Source organism: Cheilinus undulatus, linkage group 19 (assembly GCF_018320785.1).
Source record: "Cheilinus undulatus linkage group 19, ASM1832078v1, whole genome shotgun sequence".
Taxonomy (NCBI): domain Eukaryota; kingdom Metazoa; phylum Chordata; class Actinopteri; order Labriformes; family Labridae; genus Cheilinus; species Cheilinus undulatus.
In genome coordinates this window covers 32,421,153-32,446,698 of record NC_054883.1, presented here as the reverse complement: position 1 = coordinate 32,446,698, position 25,546 = coordinate 32,421,153, and the positions used below count along the sequence as shown (strand labels likewise).

The following is a 25,546-nucleotide window of genomic DNA, read 5'->3' as shown; positions in this document are numbered from 1 at the left end:
GACCTGAAATTTGAGCTTAAATTGGCTGGAAATCTCAGCCATGTCTCTCGATCATGCTGCAGCAAAATAATAATCATTATTTTATAATAATTATTATAAAATAATGATTTAATATTTAATTATTTAATAATAATTGCTGTTGTATCTTTTTTTAGATCATGTTGTCTGCCTTTTTTCAGGTTAAGTACAAACAGAGTGCGGTGAAGGCTGTCAGCGTCGGCGTGACTCCTGAACTGGAGAGAGTCCGACAGAACCAGGAGAACATCAGCTCGGCAAGACGCTCACACATAAACCCTCACAGATACAGTTATTATTCCAGCTGACACTTTGTGTTGAATTTGTCTGAATGTGTTTGAACAGGTGAAATACCAGCGTGGTCTTCAGGAGCTGAGGGGGAGGAGCTGCACTGAGCTGGACACGCCTGAGTACAGGCGCGTCAGGAAGACGCAGGATTCCGTCTCCATGGTAGAGGACTTGTTGCCATGGCTCGTGGTCGACCTGTGGGAGGAGCTAACATGATTGGTGTGGCACCTCGTGTGGGACTGACGTACTTCTACTAACGACAAACCAGCAGACAGCATGGAGGCCTGAGAGTGTGTGAGAATGTGTGATCTAATGAGTCACTTATTCAAGACCTTAAAATTAACATAAAGGAGAAAATTTACATGAATGATCCTAAAGCATTGCTGCTTAACTGACTTTATTATTCAAAATAAATCGTGATTGCAGCAGAGATGAACAGATTCTTAAACCTAAAAGTGTAGTTTGACAGAATGCTGAAGGACATCTGTGTATATCTGCTATAAGCTAAGAATAATTTTGTTGTCGTTAAAGTTCAGCCTTTTAATATTTAAGTTTCTGACAGCGTAATAGATCATTTTGGAATAGAAGTCATGTATGATACAGTAGTTTGGGGTGTATTACTGTTGCAGAAAACAGAAAGACGAAGTCAAGAGAAGTAAGCCAGATTTCTGCTATGAGGGGAAAACGTCTTATTGTACCATTGAATGTAAGAATAAAAACATAATTTGTGTTCCACCTACACAACACTTAATTTGCAAAGCAGATGGATTGTCCAAATTCCATAACTGTCATCCATCTTGCAAAGCTTCAGTACTGAAGGACTGTGCCTGATCTGAGAACGGGCCAGACCAGTCAGCATTATCTAAGGGGAACAAGGCGGTAGCTACAGGTGGGTTTTCTTGGACTGGAAGCAGATAGTGCTGGCTGCCATTAGTGTAGCGTTTAGCTTGGATGTAGCTATTGTATAGGCTGGCTCAGACTACACAAATTCAACCAGATTTTGGCTGTTTCTAACATCGTCAAAACTTGGGACCGATTTTGACCGTTGGGAATGACAAATGGTCTGTAGAATGACATCATTAATGACGCATCCAAGATGCCCGACTCAACAAGCCTAGCATGTCTGAATTTTTCTTACATCATCATGTAGTTTGACACCCTGACCTGATGTCAACCACATGAATCCTCATGCCTACCAACAGGAGAGCATTTGCTCCTTATCTTTGCATCATCATTTACAAGAATCCCTACTTTTCTCCTTCCAGGGAACTGGAGGCATTGTATTTATTTTATTTATGTTATCACATGCTTACTACTACAATCACAAAGAGCGCTTCTGCTGAAGAGTTTACACTCTTTGACCCACCCCCCCAACTACCTGTGAACTTGCACTCAGTCAAGGATACAGTGGTGACGTCAGCATACGATAACGTCGGGATATGTAGAATGACCAGGATGTTGACCAAGACAAGATTTTATTTGCATAGTCTGACATGTTGCAGTCATGAATGACCAAAAACATAGTGTAGTGTGAGCTGGCCTTATGGCAGCAGTTTTATCAGAGCTGGACAACATTTCTTTAAAGATGGATTTTTGGGGGCTTTTTGAGATAGGACTGTGGAGAGGCGGATTTAGATAGTGGGTAATGACGTGGTGACAGCCAGCAGCACTTAAAGCTTTTCACAGACACAAAATCTGACAGACTGTATTTTTTGAAAAGTCCCAGATGCTTTATATGGGAGGTTTCCCAGATGAATGTTAAAAATATGCATGCTGTTATATGAACCAGTCAGGTTGGACCAGAATTTTGTGCTAAAATTGGGATATTTTTAAATTCAGGAATCTGCTATTTCAAGTCTCTTCCAAAGCAGCCGACGCTTTAAAATAAAAAACAGTATTTCTACCTTTCCAAACACAGGATTTGTTGGTCGACCACGTGTTTTAGCATTTATTACGGAAACAAACATTACATTAGATAGGATCTATTCTGTTAACCAGAGCGCTGTAATCAAGGTGCAACCTCCTATATTCTGAAAATCTGCAGAACTTTAAGTGACCTCTTGAGGCTGGCTCCCATAGCTAAAGCATCCCCATTAGGGTTCTATTAGTGGCAGAAATTAACATGTTTACAGCCTGGTTCAAAACATACATTTGGTCTTAAAAGCCGAAATGTTTAATTAGGCCAGGTGAACTTCAAAACAGGCTGCTATGGTGAGAATTTATGATGCAGTAAATCCCCAGCACCACCAGAAATGAAGTCCTTTACCAACATAGGTTTTACAACAGGATAGTAGAGGTCATTTTCATGGTCTAATCATAAACACCTTAAGGCCTAAGGCTTATTTTTGCACCCCTCACGTATGAAAATAGACATACTTTATTCCTTGTAAATGAAATAATGCCCACATAGGTACACATTAATTTGGGGTGGATGTCAAACAATGCATCCACCAGAGGCCTAGTGGTACTGCAACTGTTTATTATCTGTAAACTCCCAGAGAGCATGTAGACATGTATCAGGGAGAGAACATAATTGAGCCTTAAAGGTTCATCTTAAATATGCATATTTATTGGTGTGTATGATGCCCACCTCAGCTCTGCTTCTGCGTCTTTTCCTAAATGTCTGTGTACAAGACAACATTCATGTTTTTTTATAGTTGCACAAAGACTGAAACCTGCTATCTTACACATTATTCCCACATAAAGATGTATTTATGTAGGGATTGTTTCTACCACAAGGAAGTAAAGAAGAGGTTAAACAGCAGCTCCTGAGTCTTACAAAAATCGTGTAATATTGGTGTGTGTGTTTGCTATTAATAAAGGATTTTTAAAATAACTCTTGTGTGTTTCATTTGCTCACTGACCAACTGCACCCCCACCTGTATGCATATATATGTGTGTGAGTGTTTGTGCACATGATTTCTAACTTCACTGTTTGATTAAATCTTTGACTTATTCATCATTTTGCCCCTGAATCATAAATGTTTTTGCTGTGATTCATCTCCTTCAACAGGCCAAGTACCATGAGGACTTTGAGCGGTCGCGCGGTCGAGGCTTTACACCAGGATTGGATGACCCCAGCATGGAACGCTACCAGAGAGCCAATCAGATGATGGGAGAAGCGGGATACAGCAAAGGGATCCACCCCCAGATGACGGAGATGGACAGACGACCGGGAGGCATCATCGTAGGTCAGTGATGCCGGACAGCCTTTTCTCTGAAATTCTGTGATTAAGGAGCGCAGAGCTGCTCAACTGACTACAGCAAATTGACTGTTTTAAATAATAAGCTTTGTTATGACTATGTTTAGGTTTTATGCTATATAATTTGCCAGATAACACAAAGTTTGCACTTTTATTGCGTCAAGAGATATTTTTTCGCTCTCATTTTAAAAATAAATTATGATCGAGAGACATTTGTCATTTATAATCAGTCCATAATATGAATGCAAGACCGATGATGCTCAAGCCTAACAAACTTTATTTGCTACTTCTTTCCAGGTTTCCAGGTTAGTTTGTCTTTTAATCATCCTTATTTTCTAACCTTTCCTGTTTCAAGCTGCATGAACAGATGTACAGTACATTCGGTGTACAGTGCTACATTGCAGTCAGATGCTATAGTCATTCTCATTCATTTTTATTCTCATTAATCTGCACTCACTTCCCCATCATGACAAAGTGAAAACAGAAATTAGAAACTTTTGCAAATTTATTAAAAAGAAAAAACTGAAATGTTACACTGACATACAGCAATGTGCATTAGTTATAAGCATGTAAGGCGCTAAAGATTCATTACAGGGCCCAACATGCCACAACCTGGGGCTAAAGAGAGGAGGGAGGGTGGCCAGCATCAAGCTAGACACATATTGTCGCACATTGTTGGACACCATCAGCATTCTCAGGCCCCTGGAACATCCACAGCATGACCAAAGCCTCATGGAAACCCTACTACCCACCCAGACAGTGCCCAAGGCCAGTGGTTCCCAAATGGTGTGACAAGACACACTTGTGTGCCTTAAGCCAAGTCTTATTGTTCCATGGGAATATGTACAACCTTAAGTAATTTCTACAATTATACAATAACTTAAGTTCAGTCAGGACCACTTTGTCATGAAACACACATGATGTGTGGTTATAAATAGATTTTCTTTATTAGCAGTTATGACACTGATGAAGTCACAGGGAGAATAAAGGAGGAGCTGAGGTGGAGGAGGGCTGTAAAAAGAGGCTTGCAGAAGGAGCAGCAAAGCATAGCCATGCAAGGGCAGTTTAAATATGGCAGCATTAGTGCAAATAGCACTCAAGTGCTGGATAATCTTATTTCATGTTAAAATCATTCTGTCTTAATGAGTGTTTCCCTCCTCTCTGAAGACCTGAAGGTTTGGAGGACAGACCCCGGCTCCATCTTTGACTTTGACCCTCTGGAGGACAACATCCAGTCAAAAAGCCTCCGCAGGATGTCTGGTACTTCACCTGGCTCTCATCTCTGACAAAACTACCAAAGAAAAAGTGTTTTTAAACTCCGACTTTAACAACAGATTCACAAGACAAAGTCAGGTCTAAAAAGATGGTTTTCCACTTGTTTGAAATAACACGGGTTTGGAAGGGCAAAAACAAGCCTCTGGTTTTATTTATTTCATTTTGATAATTAAGTTGTTTTGCATTTGTTTAAAATCAGGTGATATTCTACATTTTTCTCATTCATATGCACAATTCCATTTCTTTGTTTTGCTTTAATTTTATAGACATGGCTGAGCCTTTTTATGATCTTCAAAAACAATTTTGCAACAATATATTTGTTGCAGGGGGGTTAGCACCGTGTCCTCAGAGCAAGAAGGTTCCTGGTTGGGTTCCATGTTCTCCCTGTGCATGCATGGGTTCTCTCCAGGTATTTCGGCTTCCTCCCACCTCCAAAGACTTGCTCATTAGGTTGATTGGTGACTCTAAATTGCCCGTAAGTGTGAGTGTGAGCGGGCCTTGTTGTCGGTCTCTATACTGTATGTCAGCCCTGTGATTGACTGGCAACCCGTCCCCTTTGGCCCCTAATGGGATAAGTTGTGTAGAAAATGGATGGATATCTCTTTCAATGTTTTTTCTAAGAATCCCATCTCAGATAGGAGATTTTGTGGCATTTGTTACCGAGAAGAAAAAAATGTAGAATATCACCAAATCATGTTTGTCTTTAAAGTTTTAGATTTCATAGGTTTTTGTGTTTGTTTTTCATAAATAAAGTCCTTACTCTCTGTTGATCCATCATCTTTTCTTTCCTTGTTTTCTCTGTTGGAATTCTCTCTGCTCTGTGCCGCCCTCTTTTGGTGTCTGCCTGTCAGAGCGGGCTGATCGTAGACTGAGCCGGCAGCACTCTCAGCAGTCCCTGACCCACAGTCAGGCTCAATCTATGAGCTCTCTCTCTGAGCTCTGGGACCGCAGCAGCAACGACACTCCCGGTATCTCTCCCCAGGTTTTTTCTCACTTCAGCTCACAGTAACAGGACGAAGGCGATGGCACAGAGATGTACTCACATGTGTTTGACTGTAATCCACAATTTTAACTAACTCACAGTCTTCTTACAGGGTTTGATGTTCCCTGAAATGTCCCTAAAAGTCACCGTTTGCTCAGAATATCATCCAACAGCTGCAGGAAGAGTTTCTTGCACTTATTCTCTCTCTGTGTTTCTCTCTTAGCTCCCGTCCTTCCTGGAGCATATCATCAGGGTGTCCAGATGCAGCAGCAGCAGCAGTATCACGGCTACATGCACCAGACCAGCATGTCATCAGTCAGATCCGTCACCTCCCCGCCACACTCAGCCACCATGGTATGTATACACCAGCTCAATAATAGGGAAATGCTGGTAGTTTAAGTTTTTGCACAGTTCTAACCTATTTTTGGGTTTGGACTTCAGCAGAATACATCATTAAAAGAAATTAAAATATGCATTTTAGCAGCATCCAAACCAAGCCTGAAGCTTCGTGAGAAATTAAAGTTTAATCACATATCATTAAAGCTCAAATGTCCCACTCTGCCTCTGTCTCTTCATCAGCGTGTTTACCGAGCGCTGTACGACTATGTGGCTCAGGACCACGATGAGGTCTCATTCAGGGACGGCGATGTCATCATCAACGCTCAGCCAATTGATGAAGGCTGGATGTATGGCACCGTGCAGAGAACCGGAAAGTCGGGCATGCTGCCGGCGAACTACGTGGAGTGTTGCAACTAGAAGGGGAGGAAGGAAAGAGGTCAGGGAGGGCTAAAATGTACAAATAAGATCCTACATCACTGTTAGAAAATCAGCGGCAGGTGATGCTCTGTGTATTTCAGGGATCAGTCACATTCTCCAACAACATATCTTAAAACTTTTACAATAAAATGAAGCTTTCACTTTTTCAATCAAGCAAAGAGAGCCCATCAAATCCATAAAAAACAATCAGCCAATTCTACAGAGCTGTATTCATCTTTTCTTGTTTTTGAAAGGCATTTTGGGAAATGTAGGAGATTACTTACTGGGTGGAAATGAGAATTCAAAGCTGTCCAAGGGTAAATTACATGATTAGAAAATAACCGCTGGAATACATGGAACATCACAGACTGCTGATTCAAGTCTAAAGAGTATCTGGAGTTGGAAATGAGGAGAGTGAAGCTAAGGTATAAATCCAGCATGCTGTCAATACATTAGGTCAAATCTTTCATGTAGAGGAAGGAACAAAAGAGGAAGGATGCATGAAAGAGGAAGGTTTGAGGGCTTAGAGACTTTTGATTATATTTAAAGCCTGGAACAATCTTTATTAGACTATCAACTTGGATTTTTTTCAAGAATTCAAGCATAATATGAACAAGAAAAGTAAAAAATGGAAAATAAAACAGGTGATCAGGATGGGATGTTTATGGACAAGTCTGGTGATAATCTTTATTTCTATTATTTTCTATTAGTTGCATTAAAATAAATACTGTTGAGGGGTATATTTGCTAAACATGTATGGAAACAGATAATAGCTCAGTAATATGTGCATTTAGTGTTTTGTTATTTGCTAAATCTCTACGTCTTATTCATAAGGCATGTCGTCTTTTTAATATTCAAGTGCAAAAAGACACTTATTTGCAGGAAGCTCTTGTTTTTCACCAGATTGTGCAGCAAGGCTGTTTTCAACTGCACGCTCTGCTGCATGGAGCTTTGCTTACAGAGTTCACTGCTTTTCACACATAGATGCTGAAGGGCTTGAGAGAAGGGGGCAACACAAAATGATTTTAAACCCGACCCCCAGCCACCCAAAAGACAGAGGTGGTGTTCTAATTTAAGGCTAACTGCAAACATTTATTCGTACAAATAATCCCTAAATTGTGTGACATCACTAAAATTATTTCACTGTTCTCAATTAAGTTTCCTTAAACATTTTATTTCTATATTCATTTGCATTTGCAATTATAAAGAAACATTTTCCCCAAACAATACAATTATCAATTGAAAAATATTCTGGCGCTGTGTACAAGGATAAATATCTTCAGCAGTCCAGATGTGTTTATTCATATTTATTTATTTTTCTTCAAATGATAATGTTGTCTGTTATTTCACCAGTAAATTTAGTGTTAACATCATCTGTGATGCATTGCAAAAGGCCGCAGGCCTATTATCATACTGTAATCACCATGGACGGTTATAAAGGCTTTTATTTTGACACGAGGGCTTTTATTTTTATTTTTCCATTTCTTATTGGTCCATATTTTTACCAGTTTTTTCCAAGTCTTTCTTTAGAACAAGAAAACAAAAAACAGAATTGACAAAACAAATATTTGACACATTTTCTGAATTTCAGTTTTTGTTTTGATCAAAAATGAAAAATTAGGAAATTGAACTTTTTGGGGGTTTTGTCTGTGTGTTTGGTTTTTCTCTATTTTTAAAAACTAAAAATTAAATAACGGCATTTGCCCCAGATTTTCAACCAGCAAATTGAACTGCCTCAAAGTACACTGATGCAACTTCTCAATGAGAAACTGCGATCCAAGTGAATATTTTTAACAAATTGATTTAAAGAAAAATATGACAGCTTGGATTTAAAACCATGCAAAAAGTGTGTCCAAGCAAAATATGCACAAACAACACAAGAACACTGACACTGTTTCCTCTGCATACATTACATCTGTGTAGTCTTTTCATTTGAGTTCCTTATGCCATATTTGCACGGGACTATTATTACCAAGGGACATCTATGTTTTCACCATGTCTGTAATTTGCAGAGTCAAAATTCCTGAGTAACACAGTGCCGAATGATATTGACAACATCAACTGCTTAGAAACTATCAAAAGTAACAGGAGAGGTTCATATTTAACATAAGATGTTCTCCTTTCTCAGGAGATTAACTTGAGGGATGCTTGACTTTGGTAAATGGACTTGAGCTTGTACAGTACTCAAAGCACTTTTACACCACAGGTCACACCTACTCATTCACTCACTGATGGCAGAGGTTGCTATGGAGAATTGGCCAACAGTATCAGCTGATCACATTTAAATGCATCCATACTCATTTACACACCACTGAAGAAGCCCCCAGAAGAAGCAAACTGGGGTTAAGTGTCTGTGACTGGAGGAGCTGGGGATCGAACCCACAGCCTTCTGAATGTGAAAGGCTTGAGCTCATGTTGTTCAGTGCACGCTCTGGTTAACAGAATGTATAGAAGAATGCAGCAAGTGTCATCTGCAGGATGTGGTGTGCATAGCATGGCATTTTTTGTATGAACTTTATAAATCAAAATTCACTGTTTTCATTGCTGCAGCCATGCATTACCCATATGTTTTCCTTTAGAATGTCTGTAAATTGGAGTACAGTGACAGACTTCTCTTATCCTGTGCAAAAGCACCAAACACTGATGTCAGGGGAGCATTCACAAATTATCAGAGATCCTCAGGTAATACTAGTCCTGCATTAATAGTACTTTAGTCATCTAATGACACCTTAGAAACATACAGTATAATGATTATTAGCTGGACCACACTGTGGTTCATTTGTTTCATTCAGAGCACTTTGCTGCACAAAACACCCCTACAAGGACAAAATCTGAACACACCTGCTTCTTAAGATAGTCCCCACAGATGCACTATATCCTGATGTTCTACATTAAGCAGAATAGTTTGGATTTCTTTAAAGATTTGGATCCAAGGCAAGTCAAATCAGCTTGGACCTGGGAGACTGACTTTTTAGTTTTGACAGGAGTTGTATTGTTTATCACCAGACTTTTTCTTTAAGGAGGGTTGAGAAGTAGAGAGGAGCAGAAGATGTAGAAACAAGTATGTTTATAAGAGCTGAGTTTAAGGGCGAGGAGAAATGAGGCATGAATTTAATATTAAGGGTGGGCAGATAAAAAATTCTGATGTAACCAAAGGACAGAGAGAGAACAGAGGGATGAGAGGAGGAATTAAAGACGTTATCAACGTCATAGGAAGGGGGTGGTTTATTTATCTTGAGTTTTCATGTTCAGGTGAGTGTAGTTCAAACTTCTGACATTATCTACAGAGATCACATGGCACAGCAGCACTAACCCTGGTGTTTCTAAAGGACTGAACTAACACACTGTGTCTTTCTGTTCATCAGTGATTTCTGTTTTTATTTCTAACTCCAATTAAAAAATTTTCACGTCGCGTGCTGTACACACAAACAAGGTTTTATGGATTAGACTGAGTGAGAAATGGAGATTTGTGTATGTTGCAGAGTATTTTGATACACGGGCTCTGTCCATGTTTTGGAGAGATATATTTTACTCTTTTATGTACGTATAAAGTAGTTAGTGTTTTTAGGGTCTGTTGTCTTGCTGTGTGGATTGCATCCTGGTCATGTATTAAATGAAAAAAAAATCTTCATTCAGCCGTCATCGTGTATTCTAACAGAGAATATTTTATATGTTTGATTTCATTAAGATTAAATGCAATAGAATATAATTTACTGAGTGTTCATATTTTAACTGAGGCACTTTGCCTCATTTTATAAACTTTTATTTTCCTGCAATTTTGACATCTAATGACACGATTTGTAAAGTTTTCTGTTGGTCAACACATGATATATTAAGTTTATTTACATATTATTTGAGATTCTTTATCATTTAATCTCAGTTATGTTACTTTGGCATAGAATTCAGTGTGTTATTTACATGTGGTAGAAATAAAAACATACTTTGTCAACAATAATGTGTCTTTCTTTTTCACACTGACATGTTTTATCAGAACTGACTCACACTGATTCATTTAAAGTTCTTGAGGATATACTTTATTAATCTCTCAAGGGGAGATTCAATGTTTAAACTCCTTTGGTGGAAGGGTTTGTTTGATTTAGATTTCTTTTTAATATTGTAGTATTTGTTAAGCATTATTGGTCAATATGATTTTAGAGAGATACATTTATACTTTTTTAAAGAATTTTCTTACATTCAGACCTTTGGCAGTGAAACGTGGTTCTTTAAAACCAGAAGTCATCAACATCAGTTGTACACAGGCCACCTTCTTCTTGATAGGTGCTCTGTATGGCATGATAAATGCTGCTACACATCAGGCGTGTTTATAGTTCATTCTATGATGTGTAAAACATATCTAAACACAGCTTAATATATAAAATAATAGTAACTATAATTAAAATATTATGAAAAGTATTGAAAATGTCAGAAACAATGTAAATGACTGTCATTATTGTATGTGGTTGCATTACAGCCACCAACTACATTTTCTTAGAATGAAACCCCTTAATTAAAGACAACACATCAAATGTTTAATTATTTCTGAAAGTCATTTATAAAGTATTCAAAGTGCCTGACAGAGAAAAATAGAAAAGAATTGATAACACTGACTGCATTAGAATATGTGGTAATGAGTATAAATAAGATGTGTGAATAGAAACAAAATATAAGAAAAAGTAATGAGAAAAAATAACAAACGCAAAATATACAAATATCAAATAGAACAGTTAATCAGTGAAACCTCAATACTTAAAAAAAATGCTTGTTTAGAATTTTTACTTGATTAAAATGAAATATTATATATGTATATGGTAAATTCTCCTTTTTTAAAAAAAGAAAGAAAGAAAAAAGGAAAAAAAAAATGAAAAACTTCCGGTGTACTGGCCAAATCTGTTTCGCAGTCGAAAAATGTTCCCCCTTTAAGCTCGGTTTCAGTCTTTATCCCTATAAAAGTTGTCTTTAGCCTAAACTCATTTGCATTTAAAACATTTTCCTATTCCTACTTTATCGATATCGTAAATTTACACAGATAAGAAAAAAACCTCAGGGTAGACACTATTTTTAAAGGTAGACACGCTCCGCCAATACACCAACTGCTCGCTGTCTCCTGCGCATGCGCTCTAGTGATCGTAACGGAAGCGGCACAGCAACGCTCACAGCCTGGCTGTCTGACAGACACTGAATGAGAACGCACTGATATCGGCTTCAAAATGCTGAAGTTTCTACCTAAACTACTGCTGCTAGCACTATTAGCCTTCCCGGCGTCACTTCTTGTCAAAGGTAGGTTTGTGTTTCATCTGTTTACGATGTTTTGTTTAAAAGGAACAGTGTTTAAGTAGCCATCAAGCCTTAGCAGGCTAACGTTAGCTGCTCAGCTAACTAGCTGCTGTAAAAAGAGGAAGGCCATTCTCTGTTTGACATGTGCTAGCTCTAAGTGAATGTGGACTTTAAAATCAGATATTTCTCCATTATTTCAGAGATTTAGCGATGAATTTGCCGGTGGAGTTTCTTGATATGAATGTTTAATTGCCAAGAAATTAGCACAGTAGTTTGCTTCATGTTTGTAGTTTATCAGACTGATTAGACTGACGTGTCCTTACTGGCTGTCTGCTAGCTGTTAGCATTAGGCTAAGTGGCTCCCCTTACATGATAACTGCCCCTTATGACAGCTTCATGGATGTATATCAAGTCAGACTTATACTAAAGAAGCCTAAAATCTCAGCTTACTGTATCGTATACCACCACTGATGAATACATACAAAGAAAGGTGCAGTAAAAGGCTAATGTCACATGTTGTCAAGTTAGCCTTCGCAGCTGTAACAGCTAACGGCTCAAGTGTAGGAGCCTCACTCAGTGGTTGTCTACATTGGGTAGTAAAACCTTAAAATTTGTGATTTGATGAACCAGGTATTTAATTTGAACCAAGCCTTTAGATGTATGAAGAAAAAAAGTATAGTATAATGATCATAAATGTCATTATTTATGAAGACTTAAATGTGTGACTGGCTGAGCTTCAAAGCAGATCTGATTAACTTAAATATTGGCTGTGATTCAGCCCTCCAGCCAGTAGACTTTTGAGTTATTGTTAGCTTTTATGGCTTCCAGTTTTTTACACACACCAACTTAAAATCCATTTTGAAAGCAGGGAGATTCTGGAGGACTAGGGATGCATTTCAGTGACACAACTCAAGCAGAAGCTACAGTTTGTCTTGTGTTTTTATATATTCAGGAGCTTTGATCCTAATACTGTGTTAGAGATATATTTGTATTCACATGGTTCAGTATTTTCAAAGGGCTAGGCTCTTTTTTGTCACATACAGGTGCAGCGAGTATGAACATGGTGAGATTGATTTGCTCTCATCCACCCAGCTTGGCTGAAACAAGAACAATAAATTGACTTTAGCCTTTTTAGAGTTTTTTCTAGTCAACTGACAGCTACTTATAGAGATTAGTTTTAAAATACAGTATCTGATTCCTACTGAACTGAATTACAACACAGATATCAATAGCTCATTTCTATACCCTGCTAGCCTAAATAAGAGGCAAGAAATATGTGAAGGAATTTGTGTGATTCTTGTACACTTACTTTATTCCAGCTGAGCATAAATGCGTTTAAATTGTTTTGCTGTCTATATTAATGTCTGTGATTCTGCTTTCCTACCATGTAAATATTCATATGATACATTTACTTTGTTGTTTGTGTCTGACACATAGCCAGTATATGGATTTAGCTTGAGCCTCTTGCATAAAGAAGTTAAACTGGTTTCCTTTTCTTATTCCATGTACTGCTAGATATTTCTACAAATCATTTTTGATACCCAAACTGATTTTTATCTCCCACTAACTTTCAATGCACTGTTTTTCTTTTTAAAGTATAGATTTAGGCACCAGCACAGTATAAATAGTAATGGTTTAGCACTGGTATTAACAGAAACTTAAATGATACACAACCCTACTATGTAAAGCACTTTTTAAACTGCTGGTCACTACTCATTCAAACCTATTCACTCACTGATGACAGAGCTGCTATGCAGAGTGGCCATCAGTGTTCACTAATCACATTCATACACACTGACACTGCACCAACGCAGCAGTGGGAGCAATTTGTGGTTAAGTGTCTTGTCCATCCATTTCCTGGATGTTTTAACTGCAGACTAAACCAAACTCCTGGTATGCTCTAATTCAAGTGAATTACCAGGAAATGTCCGATCAATTATAACTTTGCAAAGCAGACCTACTGAGCTAGTCTCAAGCTATAGATATCTGGGTTTTCGTATTGATCATGAGCTGTTGTTCAAAGCACATATTGCAGACTTGCTCATATTAAACCCTGCTTCTCCCTCAGAGCCTGTAAACATCTTGTACCTGTAACATTTTTACCTTTGATTGATTATGGTGATGGTCTGTTTGTGAGTGCGTCAGCCAAATGTCTACAGACTTTAAATACTGTCCATCACTGTGCTTTGAGGTTTGTCACTGGTTGTAGTTGCTTCACTCATCCCTGTGAACTCTGTTAAATCTGACTGGTCTTCTTTGAGTGTCCACAGGTGAACTCATTGGTTGACTCTGATATACAAGGCTCTTCTTGGCTTAGTTCCTTCTTATTTATGTTCTCTTCTTCAAAGATCTAAGAGCCGCTATGCCCTACGTTCTTGAGACATTTTCACTTCCTTGTTCATTTAAAAGGGTAATAAACAGGCTTTCCAACGGTATAAGATTTATCGCCAAGAAGCATTGTTACACCAAAGAAATAATCTACCAAACACAAATTTCCTTACTTTTTATGCTAAGTTTATGTATTATTGATTATGCATGTTCTGCTGACCTCTTGGCCAGGTCCGCTTTGTAAAAGAGTTCCCATGTGCAGTATTTTTCCTTGAATATAATATGATACATTGAGGAACATTGAATGATTGTTGCATCTCTAAATCTGTCTTTGTTCCTGAGTGAATATTTTCTTCACGATCTTTTATCAAATCCTAAATTCTACTTTAATATTAGTTTTAATGTGTGTTGAACCACAGAGGATAATTGAAGTCTCGGAGTCAACTTGGATTTAAACTTTCATTTATGTTTAGTGAAATTTTGTATGGTTAGGTAGTTGGTTTTGGTCAACATATGAGCTCTCAAATTTAAAAGTTTACCTAGCATTGTCCTTATTTATAATACAGATTAAAAAAACACACCCATAAAGAGCATGTGTTTGTAAAATTATCCATATTTCCTCATCTGTCAGGGCCAGTGGTGAGCGCCCAAGATCTGACTGAGGATGAGGAGGCAGAGGCTGTGGATGAAGATGTTGTGGACGATGTGACAGCAGAGGATGAAGACGATGAGGCAGAAGTGGAAGATGACGAAAATGTAGAATTGGTGAGTTACTAAGTAAAAAAAAGTCTTGGAGCAGTTCATCATCAAGTTGAGTAGCTTTAAAAATAAGAAAATACCTGATGAGTGGATCTTTTCCACAACCATCATAAACATAAACGTGTGCATGTGTCTGTAGACGGAAGAAAAAGAAGATGAAGAAGAAGAAGCGTTGGTGGGAGAGGTGAAAGCTTCTCCAAATGCTGACACCACCATCCTGTTTGTCAAAGGAGAAGGTAACTCTTTCTTAAGATTTCATAACAGGATAACAGTTAAAAGTATATGGAGTAAAATACTAGCTGTGTTTATTAGGGGTGCAAGAGTAGAGATGTGCTGTATGAAGTCAAAGAGAATAAATGTGGGGGAAAAAGAAAATAATGTTTTTTAAGTGGAAAAAAAGAATAAAATTACTTGAAAAAATCTAAAACTGTGGTGAAGTAATCGTAGGTATTTGTTTTCTCCTTGATGTTTTCATTCACTTTGAATGATATATATTTTTAAAACTTTTATAACTTTGATTTTATAGCATATCTCAAACAAATACAGGCCAAAATGCTGAACAAAATACAATAGTCCATGCATATAATAATGAAATCCTAAAGCAAGTGCTTTATACGTGTACATTTGTCTTTTTATTGTGTTTTCGTGTATTTAAAGTCTATTTTTTCCAACTTAAGGCTTGAAAATGATTAAAAAGAAATTCCAATTAATTAACATTTTGACTTCTGTAAATACCTATAAAACAAAAGGGAACAAGCAGGAAAGAAACAGGATCAAATTAAATGACATAAAAGTAAAGTAATTACAAAATATAGCATGGAAAATAGACCTTTTGTATGCTTGCATTATGCACATGAGTATATACAGTATAGCTATGTACAAAGGCATAAATGAACTACTCACTTAAAATGTTGCATGTAATTGCTTTTATATTTGTAGGTTTAGTTTCCTTTTCTCTATTTATTTTAAATTTTTGTTATCATATTTTGGTACTTTTATTTTCTTTTTTGTTTAAATTATATATTTTTTTAGTCCAATGACTCTTAAGTGAAAGGTAGATCAAACTCAGAGGTAATAATGTGTTTGTTTCCCTCCAGACTTCCCTGCTAACAACATCGTAAAGTTCCTGCTTGGCTTCACCAACAAAGGATCAGAGAACTTCATTGTGGAGTCCCTGGACGCCTCTTTCCGTTACCCACAGGTGCAAAAATAAAACAGTAATCGACATTTGACCATTATGTTTGCAGAGCTGGATAGAATAAGCATCATTGGACTGACAGGGAAATGATTCTGACTTGTTTTCCTTTTTTCTGCCTCTCTCTGTCAGGATTACCAGTTCTACATCCAGAACTTCACCGCTCTCCAGCTCGGCACCGTGGTTCCCTCCGGCAGACAGGCCACCTTCGAGTACTCCTTCATCCCAGCAGAGCCAATGGGAGGGCGGCCGTTCGGACTCGTTATAAACCTCAATTACAAGGACAGCAGTGTAAGGAGACGTGGGGGTCATAAGCATTTTCACACAAGCTTTATAACATTTTCTAGATTAGTTCAGGTTATTTAGATACTTGTACCTCACAGTGTACCAATCAGGAAGCAAGCTGACAGCCATGGCGATGATGGTAAAGGTGAAGCATGAAGTTATATGGATGTGAGAAATGGAGGAACATTGTGCAACAACACCAGTGTTAATACAACATGGACCGAAAAATATACCACAGTCCAGCTGACAGGGAGAGGTTCCACAGAGGAGTAGACGGTGGCAAACAGCTATCCCCATTTGGCGTGTTTACTCTTAAGTGATGTTTGAGTGTGTGAGACTTCTAATTTTGAGAGTGGAGACTCTGGTTGTTGGTGACTGAATCTGTCAGTGTGTGGTGTGCCATGTCGTTTCTCTTGTTGCACACCAAACACCATAAAAAATGACTATAAAGCTGTTGTCATGCAAGAGCACCAGAATATTTTAAAACTGGTTAAGATTACAAAGTCTTTGGTGTGTGCCAGGCTTAAAGAGGATACATCTGTGGGTAATTTATTCAGTCTTAAGTACTATTTGCACAGGATAAGTATTACCTGTGGACCTCTGATCATTTAGAAATTACCCCCTGACATCAGTGTTTGTCGCCTGCATTCGCACAGGATAAACAAAGTCTGTAATGTACTGGGTTTGGATCATTATGTACCAACAGCAGCCCTCCTCAGACAGATCAGCTGTTGTAGCTTAGTCACCGAGTACTGCACGACATATCACAAATATAAACTGTTATTTATGAAGTGTACAGTTAGATAACCCCAGTATAAGATCAGGAACTCGTGAAGAGAAGCTGTAGGAAGCAGAGCAGAAGTGTTATATGTATTAAGAGAGCAGAGGTGTGTGCATGCATTTGAAAGTTAAAATGAAGTAAATAAAGCAAAATAAAGTAGTCTGTGAACGTAAGAAATGAACTGATGAGGAAAGAGCAGAAAATCCACAAGGGCTGTAAAAAGCCACGTAATTACTACCGTAATTACAGAGATGCTGATTCGCATTAGTTTTACCAATGGACCTCTCTGTGCTGAAATGCTTGGTGATTGACCCTGGATGTTTTACTTTGCATCACAGACATGGTTGAATCACAAGGGGTGAAAAGCAGACATCCTGCATGATTATTACAAATTACAAGCATTTCCCAGGTAATACTAATCCCGTGTGAATTAGGCATTAAACCTTCAACTGTTTAAGTACTTTTTCACAAAACAGTTTCCCTTTATTATAAGGTATTTTATTGCAGGTAGCTTTTCCAAATATTCTTGACGAGATGTTTCTCAAAGAAAGTGATAAGAAGGGCAGAGTTCAACAGTTATGACAAAGAGAAAGTAACCTATCTAATACTACATTTTCTGTTATCAACACTTCCTCTCCTCTGATCTCTTTGACTCGCCGTCCCTTTTATTCCAGTCTTTGCCGTTGCTTTCTTTGAATATTCATTCATAGTTTCTCTCCTGTTTTCCTATCTTTTTTTGCATGTATTCACTCACTTTTGAACCTTTTTTGTTGTTTTTCTGTAGGGAAACATTTTCCAGGATGCAGTTTTCAACCAAACAGTCACAATCACAGAGAAAGAAGATGGACTAGATGGAGAGACGTAAGTGTTTGCTTACACCCTTGCTTTTTAGTTGCTTGAATTTTCTGTCTGCAACAACTATAATTTTCTTCTCTGTCCTTCATCCAAAGGCTTGTTTATTCTTACATCTGCACATGCTTCTCTCTTCTTCCTCTCTCAGGATCTTCATGTATGTCTTCCTGTCAGGCCTCGGGCTGTTGGTCATTGTCGGCCTTCACCAGCTGCTGGAGTCGAGGAAGGTACATATATTAAAGGACGTTTAAGACAAAAGACAGCAGTAGAAGCAAAGAATCAGAACAAAAAAATGTTTTCTTTATTTATTTTTTTACTGCTTCTTTAAAAGTCAGCTCTGAAGACAATGGATTTGCATTAACATCAAGCAGTCGTAATCCTGATTTTACATGCCTATTTTCTTACTCTTTGTGTGCAGAGGAGGCGTCCTGCTCCAAAAGTGGAAATGGGAACTTCGAGCCACAATGATGTCGACCTGAGCTGGATCCCACAGGAAACGCTCAACCAGATCAGTACGTATGAGTCATCCTGGACACATGCTCCTCAACACAAACCTCACCTCAACTCTTCTGCTTCTGTTTCCTGCACCTTTTTTCCTCACTGACTAAATTCAGCACCTTTCTGCAGTGTTTTTTCAAGCCACTTAGTTTTTCACTTGTCACTGTTCATCGTGCAAAAACTTGTATTCATTTTTCTCAGTTCAGGTCTTGAAGAAAGTCTTACATATTATTTTTAAAAGTGTAGAAACCCCATCTTTAAGTCAAAGGAGTATATTTAGACACAGAATGATGTTGGCGTTCAGACACTTTGCGACCGTCTCTCTGTTTGCTCACAGAATCAGCTGATGTGTTTGTCTGATCTCTTCCTGCTTCACCTGCTCCTGATTAAACTTTTAACTTCACTGTGCATGACGATCACTCTCTCTTCTCTTCTTCTCTTCCCTCTCTGCCTTCCTTGCTGTCATCTTTTCCTGCGTCTTCAGTGCAGAGTCGCAGAGGTGAGGTCTGCTTTACCTTGTCAGAGTGCGTTTGTGTTTAAACCCTGTGAGAACCACATGGAGCTTGTTTCTTTTAATTTCTTCCTCAACACTGATTTGAATATATTTTTTAATTCTTGTACTTTAATGTATTTGATCAGCAGCATTCATTGACAAACGGTTGTTTTCCTTTCAAATCAGTAGAGCTGCTTTCTTTACAATGCTTCTACTAGATCATTGTTCTTAAAAACTGACCTATCAGATCATTAGAAATTAGGCCAGTCATTTTTAGTGGATTGTGGATGTGCGCATGAACATGCCCCCCAGCCCATAAATTATATTTCAATAATGCTTACTGGCATGGCAAAAACAAAACAAAACAGAGAATGCATGAAATGCAGCTTTTCCTGTTATATCACAAACATTTGTGTGTTGTGTGTAAATTAGGTTCTAAATTTGGGTTGCGATTTGCTATTAAGGAGGTAATGATAGGTCCTGAGTATACATTGTCTGGCACCCACTGCTTCAAACCTGCCTTTTTATTAACTCATGGACCTAGGATTCAGTGGTATATGTTTTTTAATACCATCAGACTTTCCCCAAATTGTACTGGGGTATACAGTATTACTGTCAGGTGGTTAAACGGCCTTTAATTCAATCTTGTAATTAAATACTTTGAGTCTAAAAAGAAAAAAACTGCATTATGGGGATGCTGAAGGAGATTTATTATTAATGCATTGTTTTCACTTACAGCTAAACTCAGTTACATCAGGAGAGGATCAGATAATCCTGCTGTCTCCTTCTTTTCCTCTCTCTTTCTGTGCATAACGGCTCTGATGAACTTTCTTCCCACCCTTCTTAAGGAGAAATATGAAAAAAATAATCCACAACTATTACTGCACATAATCTTGGAGCATAGTGTTCTGTGTGCTTTATACAGATAAGCCTTATTACTATTTTTTTGCTTTATTTATCAATGGCATGTACATCATCAGCTCTCATCACTGATCTACACACAGAAGAATAAAAGTGTTCTTAAACTTGCATTGCATTGAATCACATTACAGGTAGTGATGCACATTTAATAGTCTAACTTTAGAGAACCCAGCATGGTGCCAGGCCTAAGCACATGGATATCAATACGCTGGAATACATGTGCACATTTGTTGTTTGCCAAATTGGACCAAAATCATTCTCAGGATTTCGTTCATCACTTTTTAAGCATCTTTACACACAGGCAGTGGTGCTGGTATAAACACACACATATTCTTCTGGTATTTATTATGAAAATGCACTCATTACATGGCACCGACTTCATGACTGTAATTAGAGCATCACTGTGTCTATTTTAAAACGCTGGGATAAGGTATTACCGTATTACCACCCATTCCTATGGTAGCCTGTTTTCATGGGGCGACAGGCAGAGTAAAATGCATAGAAAATGGCTACATTTTAACAGAGCTGGTGCTCTTTTTTTCCTCTATGTACTAGGTTGAACGCTAACACTCCATGGGGCCACATTAGGGATGTACAATAGTGGATTTTTGCTAATTTCCAATATGCTAATATTTTCAAACTCATTTCAGCCGATGGAGATTATAGACACTCCTTTTTTTATTATAAAGAACACCTAGTGCTTCTTGTGCATAGAGGCTCAGTGCGACTGACTGAGAGAGGAGCGGGGTGGTAGACAAGTCTGGTAGTTTTTTACATTTAGGTCGAGATGTTCAGGGCTCATGGTGGGCCCCCTTCAGAGTGTGGCATCCTAGTCACCCACTTACACCTGATGGTAGAGTGTTAGATTTGCCAATATTTAAGGCTGATAATGCTGATATGTATGACTGATATATCGGCTGTACATATCAGCAGAAATTTTTCATATCTGCTGATACCAATATTGGACTTTGTAAGTAAATATCTGCCCATGCTGATAAGGTTGTGCATCCTTACATTGCAGAATGTATTGCTCTAAGTTTGGGTCCCATGGGAAATGCAAACTTGTTATTTGGGAATTGAGCTGAAAAAGTTTGGGAAATCCTGCTTTAAACTATGATAAGAAGATTTGTATTAAATTTGTTTGAATTTCCTGTTTTATGTAAATCCACCAGTCACACTCTATTTTTCTCCTTCTTCTTCAGACAAAGCATCTCCAAAAAGATCTCCTCGCAAAAGAAGCCAAAAGCGCTCAGCCGGATCAGACGAGTGACGGGTGCCTGACGCCACGGCGGCAGATCCTATCCACCCATCTACGTAGGAGGAGGAAAGGGAGGGAGGGCTGTGAGCGCCACGCTGAGCGCAACTCTGCCCCCTTTACTGATGAACTTTAACCAGTGCCAAGCACAGCTATGACTGGCTCTACTTTCAGCTTAAAAACTGTTCAGTACACAACCACAGACATATACAGACACATAGACAGGCAGGTTTGTTTTCAGAAGAGAGGGGGAGGCATCGTCTCGGAGCAGGTGTGTGGGGTTAAAGACAGGTGAGGACGTTTTTCTATACTTAATTTTAGATGTTTGCCTTTGTAAGAGAACTGCTGTTTGATCATTATGGGACACTTTTGATTGTTTCTTTGTTTATTACCTCCCACTCTGGTGTACGGCTGAAAAATAATGGTTAACCAATCGGTTTGGCTTCAAATATGTTTATGTTGTTGGAACTCCGGCTTTTACTTGTGATAAACATTTGTTGCTGTTTTTCTATGTTTAAGACTAAACGGTCATATTCTACTCAATCGCAAAAATGATCATTGTTTTCAGCCCTACTCTGGTGTGTCAAACCGGTAACAAATGCAGTTTTGTTTGTCGATTGTTAACTTTTTCTGTAGTTTTGAGTTTGGAAATTGTGTCAGATCTCTTCTCTCAGCTCTGTAGCTTTTTTTTTTATTCCTTTTCAATGCACTGGTCCCGAGAATATTCGGATATGACAGATTCACACTTCTGATGCTGCAACAGAAAAGTCTACACATCCCTCACATCATCCTCTTGTTAAATATAGCAGAGTCAAACATTTTGAGCTCCTTTGGTCTGAAGGAACCTGCAAAAGGTTTTCAATTATGCTTTTAAATCTGGGTTAAAAAAATGCAACCAAATGAAGAGTCAAAAAGAAGAGAAACGTAAATGAGAGGAGCTTGCAAGAATGGTTTCACTTGCAATCCCAGTGTCATTTTATGTCCTGTTATTGCATGAAAACAGTCCTAGAAAATCAAACTTTATTTCAGTTATGCTAATTGTGGTGCTGCCTTTGAACCTGGCTCATAAAATGCTGGATGAACTTGGTATCAACGTGGTGAAAGCCATGTGAAAATCTAGTGTTTGGTTCACAAAATATGGAGGGATAATATGGGCTTGTTCACGTTAAGGGAGGAGTCAAAGCAGAAATTAAAGTCATTATTCTGACCTCTCAAACATGAATGTTTCTCGGTCATCTCTGAAAGGATTTTGGCCTTGGCTTTTGAACTTATGAAGCAACAACAGCAACGAGGCTTTAAGACTTGACAACAGCATGATAGACATTTTCACTGCACTCATTTGAAGACAAATAGCAGAATTAAAGAGTTTTACTTCACAATTTTGACTCAAAAGGATCTCAAAAGTCTGCTGAAATAATGAGGAATGCCCACAAGTTAGGATACCACATCAGCAGGGTGGCAACATAACTCCATAGGCTCCTTTTTTCCTGTTTATGATTAGATCTGCAAACCTAAAACAGGAAAAAAGGAGCAGCCGAAGTGTCTTTAAAACCTGTCCGCTAATCCGTTGACATCCGTCAGCTCAACAATTCTCTTCCACTTCAATCTCAACACACCAAATGAAATCTCCGAAGCTCACAGGTTACAGAAACTAAGGGAAATCTTTCACTGCATAATTTCAAATAAGCTCAACGGTATGAAAGCCCTGAGAGGCAAGAAAGAAAAAAAGCTTGATGCATTTTTCAAGTCCGGTAAAATTGTTCACTCTCTGCTGAGTTTATAGTCAAAAAAAAAAAAACAACAACAAAAATGCCAACTTCAATGCCAGAATAGCCGTTAAACTACTTTACTTCTTATTGCAGCTTTTTTAAGAATTTTGATCTCTTGCTTTTTTTTTTTTTTGGTTTCTAATTAACCCACCTTTAAAAATGGATGCAAAAAATCTATTCAGTGCTTAAACATTTTCTCTCAATGATGAAATTAATAACTCCTTTCATTTTGTCTGTGGAAACCAGAGAAAACTGCTATACAAGGTGATGTTTTCTTGGATCATTTATTTTTTAGTGTTTGGACATGTTCTTCTTTTGAAACAAAAATGTCCTTGATTGAATTTGTTTTTTTTTTTCCATGCAAGCATTTGTCTTAATACTGACTCTTGCAAAAAAAAAAAAGAATATGCAGTATTTTTATTACATATATCTTCTTGCAGTCTAAACAAAAGGAAGCTCCAAATAGTGTATTGTATGGAAGCCCAAAAAGACCATTGCATAGGCCTTTTTGGGGGTTTTTTTGTTTGTTTTTTGGTATAACAATGCTGTTTTTCATGTTATGAGTAAAAAAAAATTCAGCTGTTTTTCGAGATCTTGACACAACAGTGAATCACAGGAAAACTAGCATTGCTAGTGTGAGGAAACTTAATCAATACCCTGAAAAAAAAAAAACAATATAAGTCTTTATCATGGCAAAAGCAGCATTTCTATCCTGATATGAATAACTCAAGATTTGAATGAAACAACAGAAAAGTATTTATCAGAGCAAAATAGATAGTGTGGATGTATGTCTGCGGAAAATGTTCAGATTTTTTCACTACATAGAGGAATTAAAATGGCTTACTTTGGTACAGGACAGTGTCAGAGCCACATTTAAGAAAAAATAATCCAAATACTTGCACTTAAATTCTTTCATTTTGAACAAATTTACAATAATGAAGTCATTATGTTGCTATGCATGGCTATGCTATGGCTAGATATTTCACAAGTTTTTCTCAGTCTGCCCTGGGGTTTTCTCCTCTTTGGCAAGCCCAGAAGACCTCCAAATTGAAGCGATCAGGAGAAATCCCTCTCCAGAATAGTATTTTCTGGTCCCTCCTGAGGGATTCTGAGGTGTTTACAGGCTGGGTGGGATGTGTAATCCCTAAAGTAACTTTTGGGTGTGCCTTGGGTTTAATACATTTGGACATGCCTGGAAGACCTCCAAATGGAGGCAATCAGGAGACATCCCTCTCCCTAGTGGCATATTCCAGCTCCTTCTGGAGGATTCTGAGGTATTCACAGGCCACATGGGATATTTAATCCCTCCAGTTACTTTTAGGTCTGCCCTGGTGTCTCCTCCCATTTGGACGTGTCTGGAACGCCTCAAAAGAGAGGCAACCATTTTGATCAGATGCCCAAACCAACTTAACTTGGTCCATTCAATGTGAAGGAGCAGTGGCTCTACTCTGAGCTCCTCCCCTATCTCCAGACGCCCTTTTGAGGAAACTCATTTCAAACACTAGTATCTCATAATGACTCGCTCTTATTAAAATTTTATTCTCTGCCTATGAGACTTAATAGTTGAAATCAAAAAAGTTTGAATCTTCTTGAATGTGGCCCTAACAATGCCCTAAATAAATAAGACAGTCTTAAAGTCAGTAGAGTAGGTCATTGATTTCTGACTGAAGAAATGGATCTTTATTCTTCTCTTCTTGTCCATTAAGGGGTTAAAAGTCCTTGACGTGTGCCTGTTTTCTACTTTTCTCGCTTCTCTCTTTAACCATCTTTTTCATAATCAGACCGTTATTCTGAAAGTAAATCTGAGTCTTTTTGTTTTATTTTGAAATGTAAAAATGTTGAACTGGCTGAAGCACTGGTGTAAATACTGGCTGATGGTAGACGACTGCAAATTTACTGAGCTAATTTATTAGACTGGGCTGACAGACAGGGCAGGGGTTTGTGCACTGTTTTTTTTTTTTTATTATTTTACCACTAGGGGGCGGCACTGATTCACTCTGCAGGCTCTGGGCTCGGTTTAGAGTACCTGTTCTGCAGAGTTTTAAAGCTTTGTGGTTCTGTGAGGACATGACCTCTGAGTTTGGATCCAGACTTCTGTTTCATGTTGGTTTATACTGCTGAAAATCAGACAAGCAGCAGAAACATAAAACTAACACTCGTCTGATACGGATCACAGATCCTCAGAGAGCTGAGCTGATGTTTAGTTTTGTTTTTTTATTCTCTAAAATGACGGGATGTCTTTCACAGATCCAAGCTTCTACTTTCATTTGCTTTTAAATGTGCAGAGAATAAACTTTGATGATTTGCTGTAAACTCTAATGCCTCTGTTTTCTTTTCTCTGTTTTTAGGATTTTATTGAGTGAGTTTAAAGCTGAGAAATTAAGTTAGTTAGAAACTATTCTGCTAAATATAAAATTTTAGTTTTTCCACAACTGCTAACGCACATTTCATTGTACATCTTAAACTGTGGGGTGTTTGGTTTTAAGGTAAAATAACCATGGGCTAGAAATGCTTTTAAATCTATAAGGTTCTTCAAATTTCATGCATTCATCCAGGTCAAGCCTTCATTCCTTTGAGTGTTAACCTCACTTGCTTGGTTAATGTGTGGGGATGAGGA

At 38.1% G+C, this 25,546-nt stretch overlaps 2 protein-coding genes across 6 annotated transcripts in view; both read left to right on the top strand.

Annotated features, from left to right (window-relative positions):
• Positions 1 to 8,070, top strand: part of LOC121527230 (nebulin-like) — a 96,007-nt gene extending 87,937 nt beyond the window's left edge. The window contains exons 64-68 of one of the 4 annotated variants that reach the window (XM_041814085.1): positions 180 to 272; positions 361 to 465; positions 3,317 to 3,494; positions 5,987 to 6,117; positions 6,343 to 8,070. In XM_041814085.1, coding sequence (XP_041670019.1) covers positions 180 to 272; positions 361 to 465; positions 3,317 to 3,494; positions 5,987 to 6,117; positions 6,343 to 6,519 — 684 coding nt within the window. In that variant the 3' untranslated portion in view covers positions 6,520 to 8,070. Of the gene's footprint in view, positions 1 to 179; positions 273 to 360; positions 598 to 3,316; positions 3,495 to 5,986; positions 6,118 to 6,342 lie in introns of those variants that run through there. The other 3 variants (XR_005993384.1, XR_005993385.1, XM_041814086.1) reach the window with 3 other exon arrangements.
• A 3,585-nt stretch (positions 8,071 to 11,655) lies between these two features.
• On the top strand, positions 11,656 to 25,240 carry ssr1 (signal sequence receptor, alpha). Of its 2 annotated transcripts, XM_041814082.1 has the most exons (10): positions 11,656 to 11,796; positions 14,753 to 14,886; positions 15,020 to 15,116; positions 15,978 to 16,081; positions 16,208 to 16,366; positions 17,926 to 18,002; positions 18,142 to 18,220; positions 18,412 to 18,505; positions 18,976 to 18,990; positions 21,108 to 25,240. In XM_041814082.1, the coding sequence occupies exons 1-10, from the start codon at positions 11,727 to 11,729 to the stop codon at positions 21,173 to 21,175; spliced, it is 897 nt and encodes a 298-aa protein (XP_041670016.1). In that variant the 5' UTR covers positions 11,656 to 11,726; the 3' UTR covers positions 21,176 to 25,240. The 2 variants fall into 2 exon arrangements, with proteins under 2 accessions (XP_041670016.1, XP_041670017.1); XM_041814083.1 differs by lacking the exon at positions 18,976 to 18,990.
• Positions 25,241 to 25,546: the final 306 nt, after the last annotated feature.

Coding starts and splice junctions, on each gene's coding strand:
- ssr1 (XM_041814082.1), top strand. CDS start 11,727: ATGCTGAAGTTTCTACCTAAACTACTGCTGCTAGCACTATTAGCCTTC. Junction 11,797..14,752: donor GGCGTCACTTCTTGTCAAAG/GTAGGTTTGTGT, acceptor CTCATCTGTCAG/GGCCAGTGGTGAGCGCCCAA. Junction 15,117..15,977: donor CCTGTTTGTCAAAGGAGAAG/GTAACTCTTTCT, acceptor GTTTCCCTCCAG/ACTTCCCTGCTAACAACATC.